Genomic DNA, 20734 nt, shown 5'->3' with positions numbered 1-20734 from the left:
AGCAAACGTGGGCAATGTTTGCAGTGTTTATCTTTGAAGCGATTTGATACATGTCTCATGCAGAGGAGCTGCAAACCCCACGAAGGCAGGAGCCAGGTCAGGTTTGTCCATCCCATTTCCAGTCTCCTGGCACATGCCTGGTTTGCAGGAAGCAGTCAGCCAGTGTCCGCTGAGGGACGTAGTAAATGATGATCTTCCTCTTCACCTACATCCCCTCAACTTCCTCATCTGTAAAGTAATTAATTTAGACAAGGTGTTTCCCAAAACCCTCTTTAGTAACCAAAAGAGAACACTGTTAAGACAGCAAAGAAGGAAGGCCAATAGGAGGGAAGTACACAGATTTACAACTAGAGAGAAAGAACACACAACTGGATGGGTTTGGTCCAGTTTATTTAAAAAAAAAGGAAAAAGGAGCATCTTTACTCCCTACTGACTCAGGAGCTGTAGGTCAGCAGCACGAGATGCTAATAGTGATCCAAGACCAAACAACACGTCCAAACAGGACCAAGAAGCACTTAGATGAGGATGATGGAGAAACTCAATACTGGCGTTTGAAGAATGAAGAACTACCTGTGACAGCACCTTGTTCTTTGAAGGCAAGCTGGGCCCCTCCCTCCCCCTCTGCACAGCCTTCAACAAACTGTCTTTCTTACAGTTCCTATGTTAATTCTAAGAAAACACAAATAACTTTGTAAAACACACTGGCTTATTTTTCTTCAACTACAATCAGAAAAGTACCTAAAAATGTGCCTTTCCCCTTTTCAGGCATTTATTTATTTTTTTACGACTCCTATTTACTGAGTCTCAAAATCTGCCTGCATACAGGGTGATTCTAAATTATAGGACCCAGATTCCATGACCCCCAGGTATTCTCCTTCCAATTCCACCATCTACATCTGACCTGTTCTAAAGCCATTAACCTCCTCAGTAAAAACAAAACCAACAATGCTGCCCAAGTCTTGCCCACCCTCTTCAGTGCTTAAATCCCCAGGCTGATGAGAAAGAGATGGATGGCAAACTGCGTGTATCTGGGCTGTCACTTCTGTTTTTCTCACTACTGTCCACCAGGGGCAGGAACAACAACAAAACACGCTCTGTAACAGGCTTGTTGCCTCCCACCTCAAGGAGCTCTGGACTTTCTGATGCCCAGCCCAACACCACCAAGCAAAACACCCAGAGCTATCTACCTCCCACAGCTTACCAAATACAAAATATAAAAGCTGTCCTAAATACACAAAGTTGCAGACATATAAAAACACACCTACTTCCCCAACAGACCCCAAATTACATAGTACCTTTCAGTCATATTCAGTGCAATAGCCATCATTTTGGAGGGGAATGAAATAAAATAACATTCTGGTGGCTCCTCACAAAAATTCTGGCATTGTACCCTATCACATCCTTCCAATTCCTGCTCCTCGCTCATATCCTGAGGATCACTTCACCATGTATCCAGGAGAGACTCTGTTTCATGGGCCCCAGATAATGTTTATACTGCCCCCGAAGTGCTAAACATATTCAGCATTTAACCATGTCTCAAGCGCATTACTAAGTCTTTTATATATGTTAGTTCAGTTAATTTTCACAACAGTCCTATGCGGTTTTATCTACTATTCAGGCAGCTAACAAGAGCCAGAAGGTAGAGGTTCACCAAAGAGATATTACTGTCCCTGTGATACAGTTAAAGGCATTCTGACTCAGAAAGGGAAGAGTGACTTGAGTTCTAAGCTGAACGAATCCAGAGCCTGCAGCCCAGTGATTCACCCATTACACTGCTTATGCTAGCTAAAACCCACTGCCAAAGTCACACTAATGACCGCTGACCCACCTATCCCACTGTATTTATTTTAGTGGAATATTAAGTAGAAGACATCCTTAAATCTCTGGTTCTGTTCCGAGCTTGTCATGTCTCTTCTAGGCTAATTCTCTAATGCAAAATTACCAGTCATCCCACCCCTGGTTCAGCTGAGACAGCCTGGTCAGGGGCTCAGAGTCCAGAAAACTCTCTGGGGCCATCAGAATGGGATCTACTGTTCTACCTTCTTCCTTTCCAGTAGGCCGTTCCCAAGGGACCCACAGATCCAGATGATTTCACACATTCATGGGCACAGTAAGAAAATACCAGGGATGGAGTTCTCAGGCCTGGCTGAGCATCTCAATCGGCTTTGAAACCTGCAGATTCCCAGGCTTTACCCAGCCAACATCCTGGTTCACTTTGTCTGAGCCAGGGGCCCAAAAATGGCTGTTTTTGACAAAGCACTCAGATGACTCTCACGACCACCGAGGTTTGGCACAACTGGACCAAGAGATTAAACTTCACTGTCCTGTTTCCTTAGTTTCACTTCTTTCTATACCATCTTTCTTCAGTGTATAAACACTCTCAAGTATTCCTAACTTAAAAAACTACCAGTGGCAGTGATAACTAAAGAAGCCTTCCTGTGGTGACCTCTAAGTGTTCAGCGACCTTTCTCCTGTTCTCAGCCAAGCCAACCTAAAAGCGTGGTGTACACCAATTCTCCTCTTCTTGCCAACCCACTCACTCCACACCTGGCTGCAACCCGCCCCCCCAGCCCCTCCCTCTCCTGGATGACCTTTAACAGTCTGCCACATTTTCTCCTTCCAGGCTGACTACACTTCCATCCATTCTCCACAGGGTCTCTCGTCTCCCCTGCTTAAAGTCTGTCATTTGGTTGACATCAACCTAAAAACAAGTCAAAACAAAAACCAACCCCCAAACAAAACTCTTCTGACTGATGTACAAAAGGCCCATTAAATTCAGGCTTAGCACTACCTTCATTTTCTGTTCCTTATTCCCTCTTACACAGAGATCTGTGCGGTCTGCACTTTCCACAGATTCTGAAATGGGACATGTGCCTGCCACCATCATGTCGCCGGGATGATCCCTGCCGTCCCGTAAGACACAGCTCAGCCTCGCAGTCTGGGTCGAGTGCCAGAGCTTACCTTACCATGATGGCACCCAGCACTGCATGGTGACTGTACTTGTTGATTTTTCTCCTCCTCCTCACTGCCCCAACACATACACACACGCTCACACAACTTGGCTGTGAACTCTCTGAGGGTCGGAACTCGGTCTTAATGACCTTGGTGTCTGCCCTATCACACAGTTGTCACCGGAGAGAAGTTCAGTATGAAGGAGTGTGAGGAAGGAGTTGGGGTTCATTCTGGGTCTCGAGTTTCAGTGAAAAATAAAATAGAGCTGCTATGAAGTGACACATGAAACATGAGCTGAGGAGGAGGTAGGAAGAGAGAAGACCGTGAGTTTGGCTTCAGACATTAAGGGTTTGAAGTGTCCGGAGGCAGTGATGGAGACGCACCTCTTCATCGTAAGCAGCCTGCTGTGGGGGGGCCACTGAGCTAGGAGTCAAGACACTATGTTTAGTCCTGTCACACCAAGCTCGATAGCTCAGTAACCTCCTCTGGGCCTGTTTCTCATCTGTAAGACAGAGTAGACACTTTCTTTGGTATCCAAGGTAAGAAAAGACAAAAGGTTTATGAGGTCCTAAGAAGCGACGGGCTGATTTTCGTGTGCACACTGTGTGTTTGGACTCAGGGTAGTTAGCTTCGTGTGACTAATTTACCCACCTGCACAGTCTGGGCCACTCTGCATTCCTGGGACGGTCACATGTGCACTGCTAAGTGAAGGAGACCAGTGCTACCTCATGGCAAATCACAACCACATTTCTTTCTTCACTAAGGTCCTTCAAAAGTCTTGGTTATTCCATGACAAAAATGAGGGAACACAATTACAGGAAAAAATCCTAGTGTCATTCATTCACTCACCCAGCAAGCATTTACCGCATACCTGCCTGCTGTGGGCAAGGCACTGCATTAAGCAGTAAGCACGCAAAAGCGAAGTAAGTGGAATAGAGGGTCAAATATAAGGCATCAAAATTCTACAATAAGAATGAGCCATACAGTAAAGTAATAAATGAGGCTGGGCCACCACAACTCACAAGGGCCAGCACAGCCACGGCTCTCCCGGCGGCGCCCGCAGACTCCGCTGAGACTGCATCTCAGGCCGTCTCTCCCACTGCTCAGTCCTGCTTCCTTCCCTCTCCCCACACGAGAGTATGGGGGAATGACAGAGACTGGTGAGCTGAAGAAATGAGAGTGAGTCCTTGAGGGCGGAGCTCGGAATGCTTTAGGAAAGACACAGGGGAGCAGACGATGAAGTTGAATGAAGTTGCAAGGCCTCTGCCTTTATCTCAGAGGTAAAGGGGAGCCCCCCGAGGTTTCTGAAAAGTGGGTTTACAGAGCAGGCATTTTCAAAATACCTACAGTATATGGGATATATTGGAAAAAAAGAGAGAAGAGAAGTAGGGTAACCTTTGGGGGCATCTCTACATTAGTTATTTTTCTAGAAAGGCAACGAGGATCTAAGTTTGTGGCATTTGCAACAGAGAAGACAAAGGAGACTCAAGACACATCTGGGAGCTACAAGCCCTGAGCCAAGCTTCCCCTCGCAATGAAGGGAGGATGGTGAGACTCGGCACAAATCGGTGTGGCGAGCGAGAGGAGGGCACACAGGTAAATGCCTGCTGATGTGTCTCGTACACAGTAAAACCTGACACGCAGTCACCCACTGGCACTTTCATGTGGCCACTGACTCAAGGAAAGGCAAACTGTTAACTGAAACCTGGAGCAGCACTGGGTGGAAAAGGTGAGGGGCAGTTCCCAGGGTAAGCAGGATGGCGGTGCCGGGAACTGGGACACAGTGAACCAGACTGGGAAATAAATTTAGAGGAAAGTTGATGGTTTTGGTGGTTTTATTTTTGAGAGATGTGTGCCCTGAAGTTGGTTACCTCATAACTAAGCTCAGAAAGAGGTCCTGGATGGAGGTGACGAGCTGGAATTGAGCAGCACATGGTGGGAGGGGAGCTGCTGGCTGAACTGAGAACATGCAGGGAGGGACCACGCAGTAAGGTAAGGAGAGACGTCTACCCTCAGAACCAAACGAGAAGGACAGGGACTGAGCAGAGAGGAGGGTGAATGGAAACCAAAGGATGGCAGTGAGAAGTTCCCACGTCCACTGCCACGCGGTGGTCCAGTAAAACTGGGGAAGGGCCATTTGAAATCTTTCAAGGGAGCAACGATAGACTGAACAGTTGCAACTTTCTAGATATTGAAGTGGAGCCGATTTATTAATTCAATAATCTTATGTAGTCACTGCTACAATGATATAAAAGTGTATTTATTTATGTATGCACAAAAGAAATGTTCAGATACATTTGCCAAAGTAAGAAAAGAAACCAGGCTGTATCCACTGTGATTATGTATGTTATGACAGAGTACAGATGAGGATGTATGTGGCTGAAATCTTGTGCAATCATTATAATAGGGTTGTGGGAAACTGGACTTTGGAGTAGTTCGCAGGGCAGGAATAGAGCTTGAAGGGGGGTGATGGTGAAGAAAAGGGCCCTCTATGGGCTGAATTTTGTATATGTGGGCGTATATCACACACACCGATAGAAACGGAATCACACAACCTTGAAACATCTGGACTGCTGAGTGACTGAATAGTTTGTAGGTGTTATGTAAATAATTACCACCTCTTCTATGGCACTAATGCAGCCATGGAGCTGGGGTAAGGAGGCATAACAACAAACTAGAGATTCCTAGTTTGGTTGATTCTCATTCTCATTTTTAGGTGGAAGGTAGCTTTTCACTCCATCCGTGTTCGCATATTTAACAGAATTTTCACAGCATTTTAGATAAAAGAGAAGAACCTATGGCACACAGCAAGTCTCTGCCATTCACAGAAGGAGGTGATGAAGCCGCTGAAATCAGCAGCGCAGCCTCCAGCGCCCACCTGTACCTCCTGCACATTTACTGCTGTAACGTGACTTACACATGCCCCTGACACCCCATGAATCCCACTTCTCAATGAAGACTGCAATGCTACCAAGATCGAAGTTTGCAACTTCAAATGCTCTTTAAATCAAACACCATAAAGAAAGTCCAGACACTTTTTCTTTTGGTGAGAAAGACGAACTCCCAGTTCCACTCTCACCTCAATTGCGTAACTCAAGAGAGCAAGAGGCAACTTTCCTTGGACTCTTCAAATAAACTCTCTTTGGGGATCAGGTTACGCACAAGAAAATAGCTCAGCAGGAATTTTGAAGAAAAAAAAAGAGAGAGAGTGAGCAACTAGGGATAAAAGCAAGAAAGAACCTGAACAAAACATTACCAGCACCATAATATAACACATGCACTGTCAAACATTAGTTATTTGAATGGAATCAGGGACAAGGAGTCAATTTAGAAAGTAGCGATCTGGCAGCAGTGGTTTTGAGAAAAAGAATACACATGTGTGCTGGATGGATGGACACATGACCTAGTTTTGGATAAATGAACTTAAGAAATCATTTACAATTTATGTGAGTCTGTTTCCAGCTAGTCTTAAAGGCAACCTGAAACTGTGTTATCAATTAGGGACTCATTGATGGATTATATACAGTCTGAAAGAGCCTAAGACTGGACATCTTACAGATGTAAATATCAGACATGCGATAGCCAGTGAAGTACATTAATTTTGTTCTGAAGAGGGGGCATGAGCTAGAGAGGAGGAAAGAAGGAGCTCTGGGGTCACCTTTCACCCTCTACCACTCCACTCCTATTACAAATGATTGCTCAAGAATGTGGACTTTGGGATGCAGCCACTGCCTGGTGGAATGTCACAAACTTGACATGCAAGCAAGTCAGTTCTCAAATACCTGAATATTGCCAAAAGCTGCTTGTAAATCTAGCTACATCAACTGCTGAGAACAGCTCTTGTTCGGTAGTATGTTCTACTTGAGACGTGCTCTTAGAAACAGCAAAATTCAGTATCTGATCTTTAGCTGTATATCTCCATCCTCACCACACTCTTCCTTATCAAATCCAAGAGAGAGTGTTAATCTCATTGAAGATGCTTAACATCTATTTGTTGAATAAATTTTTATTGTACTTTTTCATTCTAGTTAGTAGGTGGGAGACCATTACCCAGCAGAGCAAATGGCTTTTGCATTCACTAAGAAAAAGGCACAATAATACGACTATTAATGATGGAGATAGATCTCAACAATGCACTCCTGCTTATATACACAGATATAAAATAAGGCAGTGAGGATCTAGCCATGTCTGCAGCAGCTTCCAGATACTCCAAGATGTGGCCCATTAAGGTGAGTGACTGTGGCAGGGGAGCATTGCTCTGGCTCCCAAGTGAGCGTGCCCCAGCCTCTATCTGCCCCAGCCCACCCTTCTTACTGCCCCCATCACGCAGCCAGGAGGTTGACAGCGTGTCATCTAGAACCTCAACACTGAACAGGATATAGTACCAGAGACTTGTTAGTGAAGATATTGTCTACCATAAAAAGGTGAAAATACATTGGAAAGCCGTCTGTAATTTCTTCTTGTTTATCCTGCCCCTGCCCCCACCCCCACCCAGTTACAAAGAAATGCATGCTTAGTTTACAATGAAGAAAATTAGGAGTGAAACAGCCCACTGTTTCACCACTAAACATGAACAATTATGAGTAAATCCTTCTGGATTATATGTATATATCTACCTCTATATCTATATCTGGAATGCACTGACTTTTTGTTATTAATTCAACTTCAAAAAAATAAAAGAATGTAAAGAAAAATAACCAAATAGCCCACAAGGTAACATATACTGTAAAAATTTTATCGACACGTATTGCTGGACTAAACTGTGTAGTCCCTGAACACATTCAAATCTGATCCTGCTCAAAGACTGCTATTTCCACCTGCAGTCTTCAGACCCAGCAACATGTCTTGTGTTACGGTGCACGTCTGAAGAAAGAGGGATGAGTACTGAACTGGGGAACCAGGAGACTCAAGCTCCAGCTGTGCACCTTCCGTAACTCATTTCCTCTGCCCGTTCTGTGCCCTGCTGTAATCCCTTCGGTTATGTTTTCTATGAAAGTTATTTTCATTTAGCATCCTTTTTAGTAGTAAATATCACCTGTTCTAGAAGGTTTCCAGATTTTCAGACCAATACAAAAATAACTGAGGCCATTATATGAGTTGTTCCAGACAATATATGCCTGGCTGACTTGGGTTGAACCACTTAGCCAGCGGCCACAGTTTTAGATCTTTAAGCAACATGAAGCTTACAGTCCTACCTTTTCAGATCTAACAGATTACCTAGCTTGTGTGTACAATTCCCAAAGACTGCATTCTTCCCCTGGACCAAGACTGGATGGGCCTCGAAAAACAAATATTCTGGTACTCCGCCTTTTCTCTTGGGTTTTACCTGTCTGCAAGAGACTGGAATTTGGGACATACAGTTCGTGATATTTAAGGATCAGATCCTTCATCTCTCTGACAATCCAGGAAGTCTTAGGACCCTTCTGAACCTTTCATTTTTCCTTGGTAAAATCCAAGAATTGAGGCTAGTGGATGATTTCTAAAGCCCCTTCCGGCTCTGAAATGGTGAAGGGTTTAGGTTTTGAATTTCATCAATCAGCAAGTGTGTGTAACAAGACAAAGGGATGAGACACATAAACCGAAACTCTGGGGCAAGAAAGTAGAGACACTAAGACAATTTGGAGTTATGTGTACACAGGTACCTGAGGAATTCTCTATACAGCTGAGTTCCACTGAGACCCAGGAGGAAAGTTCAAACTCAATCTGAAGCACTATATGACACTGTTTATGAGCAAAAAAGCTCCCTTGCCATTCTTCCAAAACACCCCCTGACACAAATTGAGAATTATAAATAGAAATACAAACGAAGTTCGACACCTCCTGTTGCAAAAATAACTGGGTTTCTAAAGTAACCTTTATGATAACAAACGTAAAACTCCTGACAACGAGATGATGGATCAAAGAGACTAGCAAGGTGCTCGGCATGTGCTAAAAACAGCTAAAGAGAAAGTACTCAATGCATGGTAGTTGATGTTCTTCTTCCTTCCCTTTTTATGAATGTCAGCTTTCCAGCAAGAAATACCCTATTTAAAGCATATATTTTTCTTCAAAATTAAAAGGGAAAATGTCTAAAGCAATTCATTCATATACTTGAATGCAGTGCAATATAATTTATTTTTATAAAACTCAAAGAGCACTGACCTGAATTCAAGTCTCGTCCTGGATTGAAGGCCCGGCTATTAACAGTGGTAGAAAGTCGATCACAACTAATTGTTCTAGATACATTGGTATTGAAGTTCCCATCGAATCTGGAAGAATAGGAGAAAATTAGCAATATTTATTTGGTGGTTATTCAGTCTAGAAAAACAAACCAACAAAAACAAGAGGTTATATTGTATATAAAATAGATTAGCTCATAAACCGTAAACTTATGATTTAGATTTTAAATATTAAAAAAAAAATCACTGCAGAACAGTTTGGGGGGAAAATTTTCATGTAGAAGGTTTTAGAAATCAAGTTCAAGTCTCAGAAGATAAATAACCACCCTACAAACCAACTTTTCTTCATGAATCTGTGTCGGGTAAAATCACGAGGAGAATAAATTCAGACTAGAACATAAAAAATTCAGACTTGAATGCTAATGTTACCCATGAAACAATTCTTTAAATTACTCTATCTGAAAATCAACAACCAAGAAAAAAAAATAGACACCAGTGAAGGAGAAAGAATGGCTACAGAGCAGGAAAGGTCTGGACTGGAATCTCTGCTAGGTCACTATTAAATGTTTGTCCTGGGGCAGATTGTTGAATTTTTCTGAGTCTCTGTTTTCTTATCTAGAAGAAAAAGAAACAATAAAAACTCATTTTCCAAAGCTGTAAAAATACTATAAATAATGCCCCCAAGTCCCTCTCACTGCACACGGCACAGCTGGCACTGTCTAGACTGTAGTGTCGGTAAAGTCTTCTCTGCTTTCTGACGTTGGCATGATGCTGCTTCTAGAGCTGGGACAATGTCAGCACCCGGGCCACCGACTGACCAATAAATGCCACTACAATCTACGAGTCCTTTGCTGGAGCTAACGACAATCTTCAAGAAAACAACAGTCAATGTACCAGCTCATTAGTCACCAAGAGTATTTTTAAAACCGAATTTAATCCAGAGGTAACACAAGAGATGACAATTTTGAACTTCTAAGTAATCCATGTAGGATTTCAGGTACTGTGGGGACTCACGACATTTTTAAGAGTTCCCCCTCCCTCTAAAGCGAAATTCAATCTGAAATCAGGCTTTTTAAAGCTTGTGTTCAAATGTGTACACCTCAGATGATAAAGGCCCTGAATGAAATTCCACTACCACAGGCAGAGAGGCTGTATCACCTGTATCACCCAGGAGAAACCATTCCGGAGCTCAAAACCCACTCGCTTACTCACATGAGCTCTGATGATCTGTTGATGGGACCTCATAACACCCACAAAACTGAACAGGCTGTACAGCAAGGGGGCTGGGTTTGTACACAGTGTGTTGGCTTCCAAGCAAAAGTTAAACCTTTTGTTCTGAAACACAATCATCTCAAAGAAGGTGGTAACTGGATTTTAAGAGACCTTCAGTCCAGCCTCTCGCCCACTACAGAATTCCATCAACACTGTCAACTGTGCCTCCAAGGACACAGTTGCTTCACCACGTGGTCACTTCTTGGACCTGCTCCAATTTGTCTAGACGAGAAGACTGCTGCCTCAAAAGCCCCAGATGGAGAGAAAAGAGATTAGTACATCAGCAGCTGGCTGTGCACGTGCTGGCAAAAGCAGTGTAATCTCGCAGTCCCTCTCGTTTTAGCCCTTGAACTTGTATTGAGCAACAGCAGCATTATATGAGTGGCCCGCTTGCTCTCCATGCTCCAGATGCCACATTAAATCCATGCCCTCGTGTACTTTTTAATAAGACCAGAACACACGTAGGCTTTTGTGGGTCTGCCTGCAATTCACATCTGGACTCCGCTGGTCAAATTACAAATCCCTTTCAGACCTCCGCACTTCACAGTTGGGAAACATGACACCAAGGATCACAAAGAAAGTCTCTGGTCTAAAACAAACCTGCATCCCATCACCCAGCTCCCTGGTCCAAGGATGAGCCATGCCCCACACAGCTCAATTGAGGTGACACATAAGGAAGAACCTGCTGAAAGGGTCAACTCAAGAGTTTCTAAAAAAGTTTTCCAGATAAAGTGTTAAGTTTGGGGAGAGCCCCTTTTTCCCAGATGAAGTCTCCAGAGCCAGGACCTCTGCTATCAGCCCCACCCTGCAGGAAGGCCCAGGCCCAGTACTAGGCATACCTGGGTCCCCCTGGGCCTCTGCCAAGTTAATGCTTGCTCCTGCAGACTGGGGAGATCAGGCAGCTATTTTTATAAATTGTTTCCTTTTCTGTACAGAAAAGATCAAATCTAAGAGCATTAAAGAAAACATTCTTGTAACATAAAAAAATGACTCATTAACAAAAGTAGGTGCTCAGTAAATATTTGTCGTTATAAAAAGGCTTCACGATGTGGAGTCCGTCATCAATCACCCACCCAACCTTCTTTCTCACCGTCTCCCAACCCGCTGTGCTAACCAGACCTGTCCTTCAACTGTTGGAGCCTGACTGTGATGCTCTCCAGGGTCCACTGCCCCCCTGCAAAGCCCAGCTTTTCCCATCCTCTTCCCTGAATATCCTGCTGTCATTCCAGCCTATGATGGCCCTTCCTCCTCCAAACTGACTGGTGTCATTCTGCTTCTTAATCCATGCTTCTGTCTTTTTTCCTATTTTTTATATTGCCTTGAAATCGGGTTTAACATAGTGTCGTCATGACTGATGTCCATAGCTCAGCTGGTTTTAGATTCCATCAATACCAACAAAACACTAATCAGCAACAATTCAAAATAAGATTTTTATAAACAAGGAGAGAATTATCTCACTTACTTTGCCTTCTCTGATTTTGATACGGAAGCCTTCTGGTCTAAACCTGCTGCCAGCACCAGGACTCCCAGTGGTCCCCGACATCTGTCACGTTTGAGAGGCCTCGTTCCCCTGAAGGGACTGAAAGTTTCTCGAGGGTTGATAGTCCCCTCTCAGGCCCAGCACATTGCTGGGAAGTGTGCTCCATCAGTTCTCATCAGTGGCTGACTAATGAGGAAGGGCAGCGAGCTAAGTCACTGGAGAGGACTGATGTTCAGTCAATCAGAGCTATATGATGAAGACTTCCGGGCGAGATGCAGGCATAGGCAGACATGCTGCACCTCCTCACACAACTGAAAGAAGGACACCAATAATTCAAAAACAAATAACAACCAGAACTGGCAGAAAATCAAACCATGTGGAAGTCCAACAACCAAGGAGTTAAATAAGAAACATTCATTCTCACCAGTGGGACAGTCAGAGATGGGCAACCAGGTGGAGAGGACTCGTGGCAGGGTGGCAGAGGTAGACCTGGGCGAGCCAGGCAGCAGTGGGCAGACCAAGAAAGAAGGGGGCTGGTAGAGTGGGCGGTGCCACATTTGTGTGCAGATAAACTGGGAGAAACAACTGGGAAGTGGGACGGACCACGCAACCCAGGGCCCCAGGGCCCTAGTGCCAGGAAATAAAGCCTCCAAACACTGATTTGCAAACACTTGTGGGGGTTGAGGCAGCAAGGGAAACTTCCAGCCTCACAGGAGAGTTTGTGGGAGAGACCCACAGGGTCCTAGAACCTACACAAACCCACCCATGCAGGAATCAGCACCGGAAGGGCTCAATTTGCTTGGGGGAAGCAAGGAAAGTGACTGGAATCCGGCAGAGAACAGGGCAAGTGCCATTGTTCCCTCTCGTACCCCTGCTCCACATACGGCATCACAACCCAGCCACTGGGTTGCCCCGCCCCAGTGAACATCTAAGGTTACCCCCTCACTACGTAACAGGTGCAGCAAGACAAAAAAATGGCCCAAACAAAAGAACAGATCAAAGCATCAAAATAAATACAGCTAAGAGATAAAGAGATAGCCAACCTATCAGATGCACAGTTCAAAGCACTGGTGATCAACATGCTCACAGAACTGGTTGAATTTGGTTGCAAATTAGATGAAAAAATGAAGGCTATGCTAAGTGAAATAGAGGAAAATGTACAGGTAATCAATAGTGATGTGAAGGAAACTGGGACTCAAATCAATGGAGTGAACCAGAAGAAAGAAAGAAATGACCAAACAGAAAAAAAAAGAAAGAAACAAGAATTCAAAAAAATTAAGAGAGGCTTAGGAACCTCCAGGACATCTTTAAACATTCCAACATCTGAATTATAGGGGTACCAGAAGGAGAAGAGGAAGAGTAACAAGTGGAAAACTTATTTGAACAACTAATAGAGGAGAACTTCCTCAATCTGGCAAAAAGCAAATAAACTTCCAGGAAATTCAGGAAGCTCACAGAGTCCCAAAGAAGTTGGACCCAAGAAGAAACACACCAAGGCACATCATAATTATATTAGCTAAGATTAAAATGAAGGAGAGAATCCTAGAAGCAGCAAGAGAAAAGGAGACAGTTACATACAAAGGAGTTCCCATCAGACTGTCAGCTGACTTCTCAAAAGAGACCTTACAGGCAAGAAGGGGCAGGAAAGAAGTATTCCAAGTCATGAAATGCAAGGACCTACATCCCAAATTGCTCTATCCAGCAAAGCTTTCATTTAGAATGGAAGGGCAGATAAAGTGCCTCCAAGATAAGGTCAAGTTAAAGGAGTTCATCACCAAGCCCTTATTACATGAAATGTTAAAGGGACTCATTAAAGAAAATGAAGATAAAAAATATGAACAGTAAAATGACAACAAACTCACAATTATTAGCAACACCTAAAACAAAAACAAAAACAAACTAAGCAAACAACTAGAAGAGGAACAAAACAATAGAAATGGAGATCACATGGAAGGTTATCAACGGGAGTGGGAGGGGGAGAGAGGGGGAAAAGTACAGAGAATAAGTAGCATGGACAGTAGGTAAAAAATAGATAGGGGGAAGGCAAGAATAGTGTGGGAAATGTAGAAGCCAAAGAACTTATATGTATAACCCATGGACATGAACTAAAGGGGGGGAATGTGGGTGGGAGGGGAGTGAAGGGGGAAATGGGATAACTGTAATAGCATTATCAATAAAATATACTTTAAAAAAGAGCTATATGATGAATAAGGTACTGCCACCCTGGCAAAGCATGCTGATGTCACTGCAGGAGCACGGACCTGGGAGGTACACAGACCTAGACTGGAGTTTGGGTTTACGTTGCTTACTGATACATATATGAGTAAGTAATATATACATATAACACATGACTTATATTTCTAAGCCTCTCTTTTCCTCATCTATAAAATGATACTAATAATAGTATCTCATAAAATGTTAAGAATTAAATCAGAAAATGGTTAAGAGCTTAGTACATATTAAGCATTTCATAAATAATAACCAGTATTAATATATTAGTAATGATAACAGTTAACAGCTACTGAGTGCTTATCATATGTCAAGTATATTTCAAGTGCTTTACATGGATTAACTCATCCAATCTCCTCAAACCCTGAGGGAAATACTATTAATTATCTCCTTTTGAAGACCAGGAAACTGAGGCACAACAATTTTAAACTAAGAAGCCCCAGGTTCACAGCTGGGGATTAGCTGAACTGAGATGTTAAGATACTATATTGGTCCTCTCATTCATGAAGAATACATTAGCTGTATCTCAATAAATCAACCGATGAATCATCACCAGCATTATCTGCAACAGCAGAAGGAGAAGTCGGTTCTTTCAAAGGAAAGGATTATGCTGAAAGATTGTACAGCTTAGGGGAAATCTTCGCTTTTTACTTAATAGAAAATGACAGTAGCTAAACATAAGGCTCCACAGTGGATAACCAGAGAGAGATGTGGATGGGGAGGAAGAGGAAGAAGATATTAAAGACAGGCATTCTCCATTAAGTATAGATAACTTAGATTTACAAAATGTTCCCCACTGAGATAGCTGTGGAATTGGCCAACCTGAGTTATTTTATTATTTCATTCTAGAAAAGCCCCCAGCCCCCTTCCCATTCACCACTGAAATCAGCGAGGGTTAAGAGGCAGAAGAGCTGACAAATGTTCATTGTCTGCAGGGGACCGAGGTTCACGGCAAACCCGGGGCCAGTCTACCCCCGTTCCTGCTTTTCCTGGTGCCAACTTTCTCCTTTGAGAAGAAAACCTGCCATTCCAGTAATCTGAGGATCCTGAACAAATGGCTTATATACAATAAAGATAATATAAAATATAAGTAAGAAAAGACCAAGGAAGAGAAAACTGCACTAAATTCTGGGAAATTCTCACATGGGACAAGGAATACAGAATGCTGAGTGACGTAATGGATAATGCCCACAACTTAAGTTTTATATCAGTGTGGGCAATACCCAACTCAGGGGAACGCCAGCTGACGTGGTGCCTTCCAGAGATCAGACTTGACCCCCTCCCCAAAAAGAAACCCACCGAAAAAAAACAACAAACCATAAAATGCCCAAAGTTCTTTTCTGAAGGAATCCATAGGATTTTCCCAATGTTTTAGAGATAATCAATAAACACCTTGCAGGAGAACCTCAGCCAGAGGGCATTTGACCCCTCTGCTCTTTGGCTCAAGGACATCTGGGTTTCAAAAGTTTACTAGGAAGGGGTGAAACAGATTGTTACTCATTTCAGAATATGATTTATTTTAATCCTTGCTTCCTGATTAACCTGCATGTCGTGAATGCTGGTGGTTTTAAGTTAATTTACTCCTTTCAGCACCCCCCACCCCACACTCTGATATTTCAAGAATTCAGAAACATGCCAACCGCTCTCCTTCATCCTGCTCCTTGCTAGATGCTACTAAGTGGCAATAGTCTCATTGTGGTCTCAAGTCTGAGTTCCCTCACGTGCCATGTCTTTGCCCTGGAGCCAGCACACCCCAGCTGAGTTAACATGAAATGCCTAGAAATGAACCTCTGCAGCCGTCCCTACCTATGCCACGTGCTGGTCAGGTGGGGGAAGCAGGTGTCACAAGGGGGCTTAAGAGATACAGGAGAACAGTGTGTCCCAAGCTGGTGAGCCAGCTAGGAGAAAAAAACCACAGGAGCCAAAACCCTGTGATTATCTCTTCACCCACACTCACTAGTGCCTGCTTTTTTTTTCTGGACTCCAGACACAGGAGGAAAACGTGCTTAGCCACCTTGTTACCTTCCCTACCTCTGGGCCCCCGAGGGGTTGCCTTGACTAAGACAGGAACGCATTTCATAATGTGTGCCATTTATAAAAAGAAACATGCCATTCACCCTGATTTGGAGACTCTGAGAAATATGAAGTTCATGCTTATGATACTTTATCAAAACATGTCACTTACTCTTAGGGGTTACCCAAAAGATTTTTCATTGAGAAGTATATTAGCTGCCAGTCTCATGTATATAATTCTAGGTTTATGGAAAGGTCAGGAGCTGGTATAATAATAAATTTTCACATAAAATGTGCAGACAATTCAAATTATCTTTATATCTGTGCTTTAAAAAAAGTATTAACAATAAGAGAATAATCCTTTCTAAATCTCCTGTAGATCCTCTCCGGAAAAAAAAAAGGAGATGCTGGATTATGACTGCTTTCTATGCTTATTTTTATAAGATAAAACCAGTGCCTGAAATTCAGTTTCAAGAGAAATAACTCCATCTTTCCTACCCCCTTAAGTTAAAAGAAAAACTTCCTTCTGGATTTACTTTCATGAACAACTGATCGAAACTACATCCCGAGGGAGAAAACAGAACTGTGACTCCCACTTTGATCTCTTCCCCATGGAGAAACTCACTCCCTGCCTGGCTTGCAAGATGTTCATTTGATTGACGTTTGCTCTGATGTGCAAACTGCTTTGAACTTCAGACATTTAATTCCCATCAGGCTGCAGTCATTTTTATTCTCCTTCAACAGGATTTACAAGCAGGAGATCAGCAAATGTAGAAGATAAAATAAATTTGCAGAAGCTTTGAATCTTACATCAAAACTGTTCAAGCGAGTTCCAATTGGATTTCATTCAGCCTCGATTCACAGTGCAAATCAACTTTTCGGTGGAGTCCCAGTTTAGAAAGAAAAAGATATAAAAGGAAAGAGACACATACACCAGTTGGGGTTTACTTCCTGAATCTCTTTCTTGGTCTTTGTTTAAATTTCCTACGGAAAGTGATTTGCTTGGCAAAAACCACACCCACGGTTCTGAGGGCGGTGGTGAGATGTGATGTTATTCATGGGCACATTTTTATGGTGCTATTTCAAAAAAGCAAATCCCTGTGGATATCTCTGAAGAGCAGGGCTTAAAATTGATAAGGGAGTCCATAAACAAAGCCAGTATGATGACAGCAAATAGGGTAGTGGATATTTTTCACTTGTTTGTGGCTTGTTTTTAATCACTGCTAAAATGCTGAGACAGGTACAAACAGTTAAAAAAAAAATCCCACCACTTCTTCTGGATGCAAAACCTGGTATCAGATCAGAAGCTGGTGTGGGGCAGATGCTGTGAGGCTGCTTTCCGAGTTCACAGCACAAGGCAGGCTCTTGCTTCCAGGGTGAGAGCCTGCTTGCTCCTTAAAATGGAACCTGAATGGTCAGGTTCCATTTTAAGAGCAGCACAGAATTTCCTGGGAAGCCAAGGAGGCACAGCCCCTTGACCAGTAGCTGCAGGAGCCTTTAATAAAAGACGACCTGGACACTGAGAAACATCCATGCCTGCCAGACCCTCCAGGGCCAGTAACAGCCCCACAGTGTCTGGTTTTCTATGATACGAGGAAACGCATCACTTCACCTTCATTCAACCAGGTTCCTGCTCATTCTTTCTGGGAAGTGTCTGCTCTCCAAATATTTGAGCAACACCCGTTGAAAAGAATTAAACAAGAACGCCCTTATCTTCCACTTAACCACCCATGAGAATAAAGTTAAACAAAGAAAGAGCTAAGATAAAAATCAAACATCTGTACCAGCAAATATTTAAACTCTGTTTGAATGGTAGAGGAAGGGGTAAGAGTGAGATCACTTCAAAAAAGAACTATCACATTCATAAAGTAAATGATACTTGAACCCCCACCGACTGCGTTTACTTATTCAAACACCTAAATTAATGGGCAAACTGAAAAGCTGTCAAATAATGCGTTCTAAGAAATGGCGTTTCCTTCCATCTCTACAGAGATTGGAAAGATAAGTCACATTCTTTTTGTTCTTATCAGCAATAAGGATTAAACCTTCAGGGTTCAGCAACTCAGCCAGAGTGGAAACAAGGGCTGCTTTCAAATGCCCTTGGAAGGTAAGGCTTTCGGAGCAATACAGCATCTCTCTCTCCATTCAAGTCTAAGTATCACACGGAGCAGCCATCTTTCTTTTTCACGGCTTCCCCACCAAAACAGATCACTGAGAGGAGGGCCTGCTGTGATCTTGGGTCTCACGTCTAGATTCCAAGTATTATCCATTTAATCCGCTTTCTCACACAAGCTTGGGAGATTGCACAGGTGAACAAAAGGGGGACTGGAGGTGGATCTGAAACCACATTAAACATTTATCCTTATCTTCCTCATCACCAGGTTGGGGTCTGGTGCAGGGAAAAGAAGGAAGACGGGTCTCTGGGAAAATAAAGGGGAGAACAGGCAGGTGGACAGGGGCCTGGGGAGGGTGGGATCCACAGGCTCCGTCTGTGCTCCTCGGTAGCTCTGGTCCATCCTGCCACTTAACCCCGGAAAAGGACTTAACAGACTTTAAAATAATCTATTTGTATACTCCTCTCCCTTGCTAGTTAATACATACAGAGAGATCCTTTCATGTGTTTACCTCCAGGGCATAGCCCTGGAAAGTGGACAGGTTTTTAAATGTCTGCTGAATGAGTAAATGCAGAAAACCTAAGAGGCTGAGACTTCCTAGGACTACAGGCCAGAGATTGTAAATTCACGTGTTTTCTTCTTGCATGGGCACTGAGTAGTTAGCAAACAGCAGACAACTCTGAGTGGTAGGGCACAGACATCTCAGAGGTGGCAGATGACCTTGAAGGTGAACTGGTTCAATCTCTCAGGCTCATTACCCACAGAGGGAAGAGGCCTGTCTAGATCTCCCTCTTCTCTAGAAGAAACATAAAACATAAGATACAAAATACTTCTGTCTAACAGGTCTGGTCCTCAAAAGAAATTACTGACACAGTATTAAAAAGTTAATAAAGCATCACAGCTGGTGTGGCTCAGTTGGCTGGTCATCATCCCACAAACCCAAAGGTTGCTAATTCAATTCCTGGTCAGGGCATATGCCTCGGTTGCAGGTTCGGTAGAAGGTCAGCATGCATACGGAAGGCAACCACTTGGTGTGCCTCTCTCGCATCAGTGTTTCTCTCCCTCTCTAAAAAAAGTTAATAAAGCTGTGAGTGTGAAGATAGATTTGTACATCACCATACCAAACAAGCCACATCCCCTGAAAGGCATTATAGACAGCTTTTTAAATTGTGACCTTCTTTGAAAACACTTTGAATTTTTGCACAAGAAAACACAAAAATCCCAAGGGAAGTTTCTGGTCCTTAGCTACAATAGGGTCTATTTCTTAAGGCTGGCAGTTCCTTTTTAGAGACCAGATTTTTGGGGATGAAAAGAAGGAGGACAAGAGAGAGGGAAAATGGAAATGAAATAAGATCCCCCCCTCCCTAAAATCCATGAAAGGCACTGATGAAATTCAGTATTCTAAGCAGAGTGGCAGGTCTCCGTCCTTCCTCCAGTGAAGGTCACTCAGGGAAAATTCAGAAAGCAAGTCTGCCAGCAGCACCAAACGCAGGTGCTCTCTGCGGTGACGGCGCTCGTCAATAGTTCTAAAGGTAACAGTACCCATCTATATATACAGACCCCCACACACACATAAGTGACACAAACCGCTGTGCGAACATGTTTTTCAGATTGAGAAACAAGCTAGCCAGACTACTGGGAGCATTACATTTGGCCAATTTAGATACTTCAGAGGGTCATACAACCACCTCAAGTAAAATTCTCAGAAGAAACAGATAGTTTAGCATTTTGAGAGCCAGATAAACCATCCCAATTTTGCCGCTCGGTGAAAATATTTTATCACTGAAAGAAAATGATCTGGAATCAGGAAACCTGGATTCCACACCAAGCACCCTGGAGCCCTGGCACGACCTCTCCCGGTCTACGTCCTCCCTGGCAGAACGGGGGTGAGGCTGGGGAGGGCAGAGTCTCCACCTTACCACCATTGAGAGGGTCACACGAAGAAGCTAATGGAAGCTAAATAATGTTTACTTACAGATGTAAAAGCCCAAGACAGTATTTTAAGGAAGCGTAAACATATATAATTCTCTTACGTAAGTTAAATAATGTGGCTGAGTGGGCCTTCTGTAATGCTTCTCATTCTGCAAACTCTTTGTTGAATCCTGAGCTCCGCTCAAGTCCTTCAGGCACCAACAGCCAGAAAGGCTGCACCTGTGACATTTTGCCTGCCTGCAGGTAATAACAATTTTAAAGGGATTAGAGGTGGAAGTCTGAGATAAAGCAGGGAGAAGGACTTGAGAAACTAAGATTCACCATCCAGTATTATAAGGACAAAATGCAAAATGCACCTTTCTAGGGGAAGAATAGGACCTGAAATGAAATTAGTGGTCAAGGACCAAGCCTGTCACATTAGTTGACCTTGTGACACCAAAAGTGTCAGAAGTACAAAAGCACCTGGCTGAGTCACAATGTTGTATGTTCCATGGGAACAATAATAAGAAACAAATTCTCTCTAGGGTTAGATGTGTTACATCATTTGTTTTTTTAACGTGTGCTACCTTGAAATAGGGCTGGGA

The 20734-nt window shown here is 43.3% G+C and overlaps 1 protein-coding gene across 1 annotated transcript in view; it reads right to left on the bottom strand.

Moving 5' to 3' along the window:
- Window positions 1-20734, bottom strand: part of CACHD1 (cache domain containing 1) — a 212687-nt gene that overhangs the window by 60680 nt on the left and 131273 nt on the right. Inside the window, exon 4 of the mRNA XM_037136252.2 lies at window positions 9094-9200. Within this exon, the coding sequence (XP_036992147.2) occupies window positions 9094-9200 (107 nt within the window). The remainder of the gene's footprint in view (window positions 1-9093; window positions 9201-20734) is intronic.

This window comes from Artibeus jamaicensis, unplaced genomic scaffold (assembly GCF_021234435.1).
Source record: "Artibeus jamaicensis isolate MK-2021 breed Jamaican fruit bat unplaced genomic scaffold, CSHL_Jam_final scaffold_1019, whole genome shotgun sequence".
NCBI lineage: Eukaryota > Metazoa > Chordata > Mammalia > Chiroptera > Phyllostomidae > Artibeus > Artibeus jamaicensis.
This window is presented reverse-complemented; position numbering and strand designations above follow the sequence as displayed.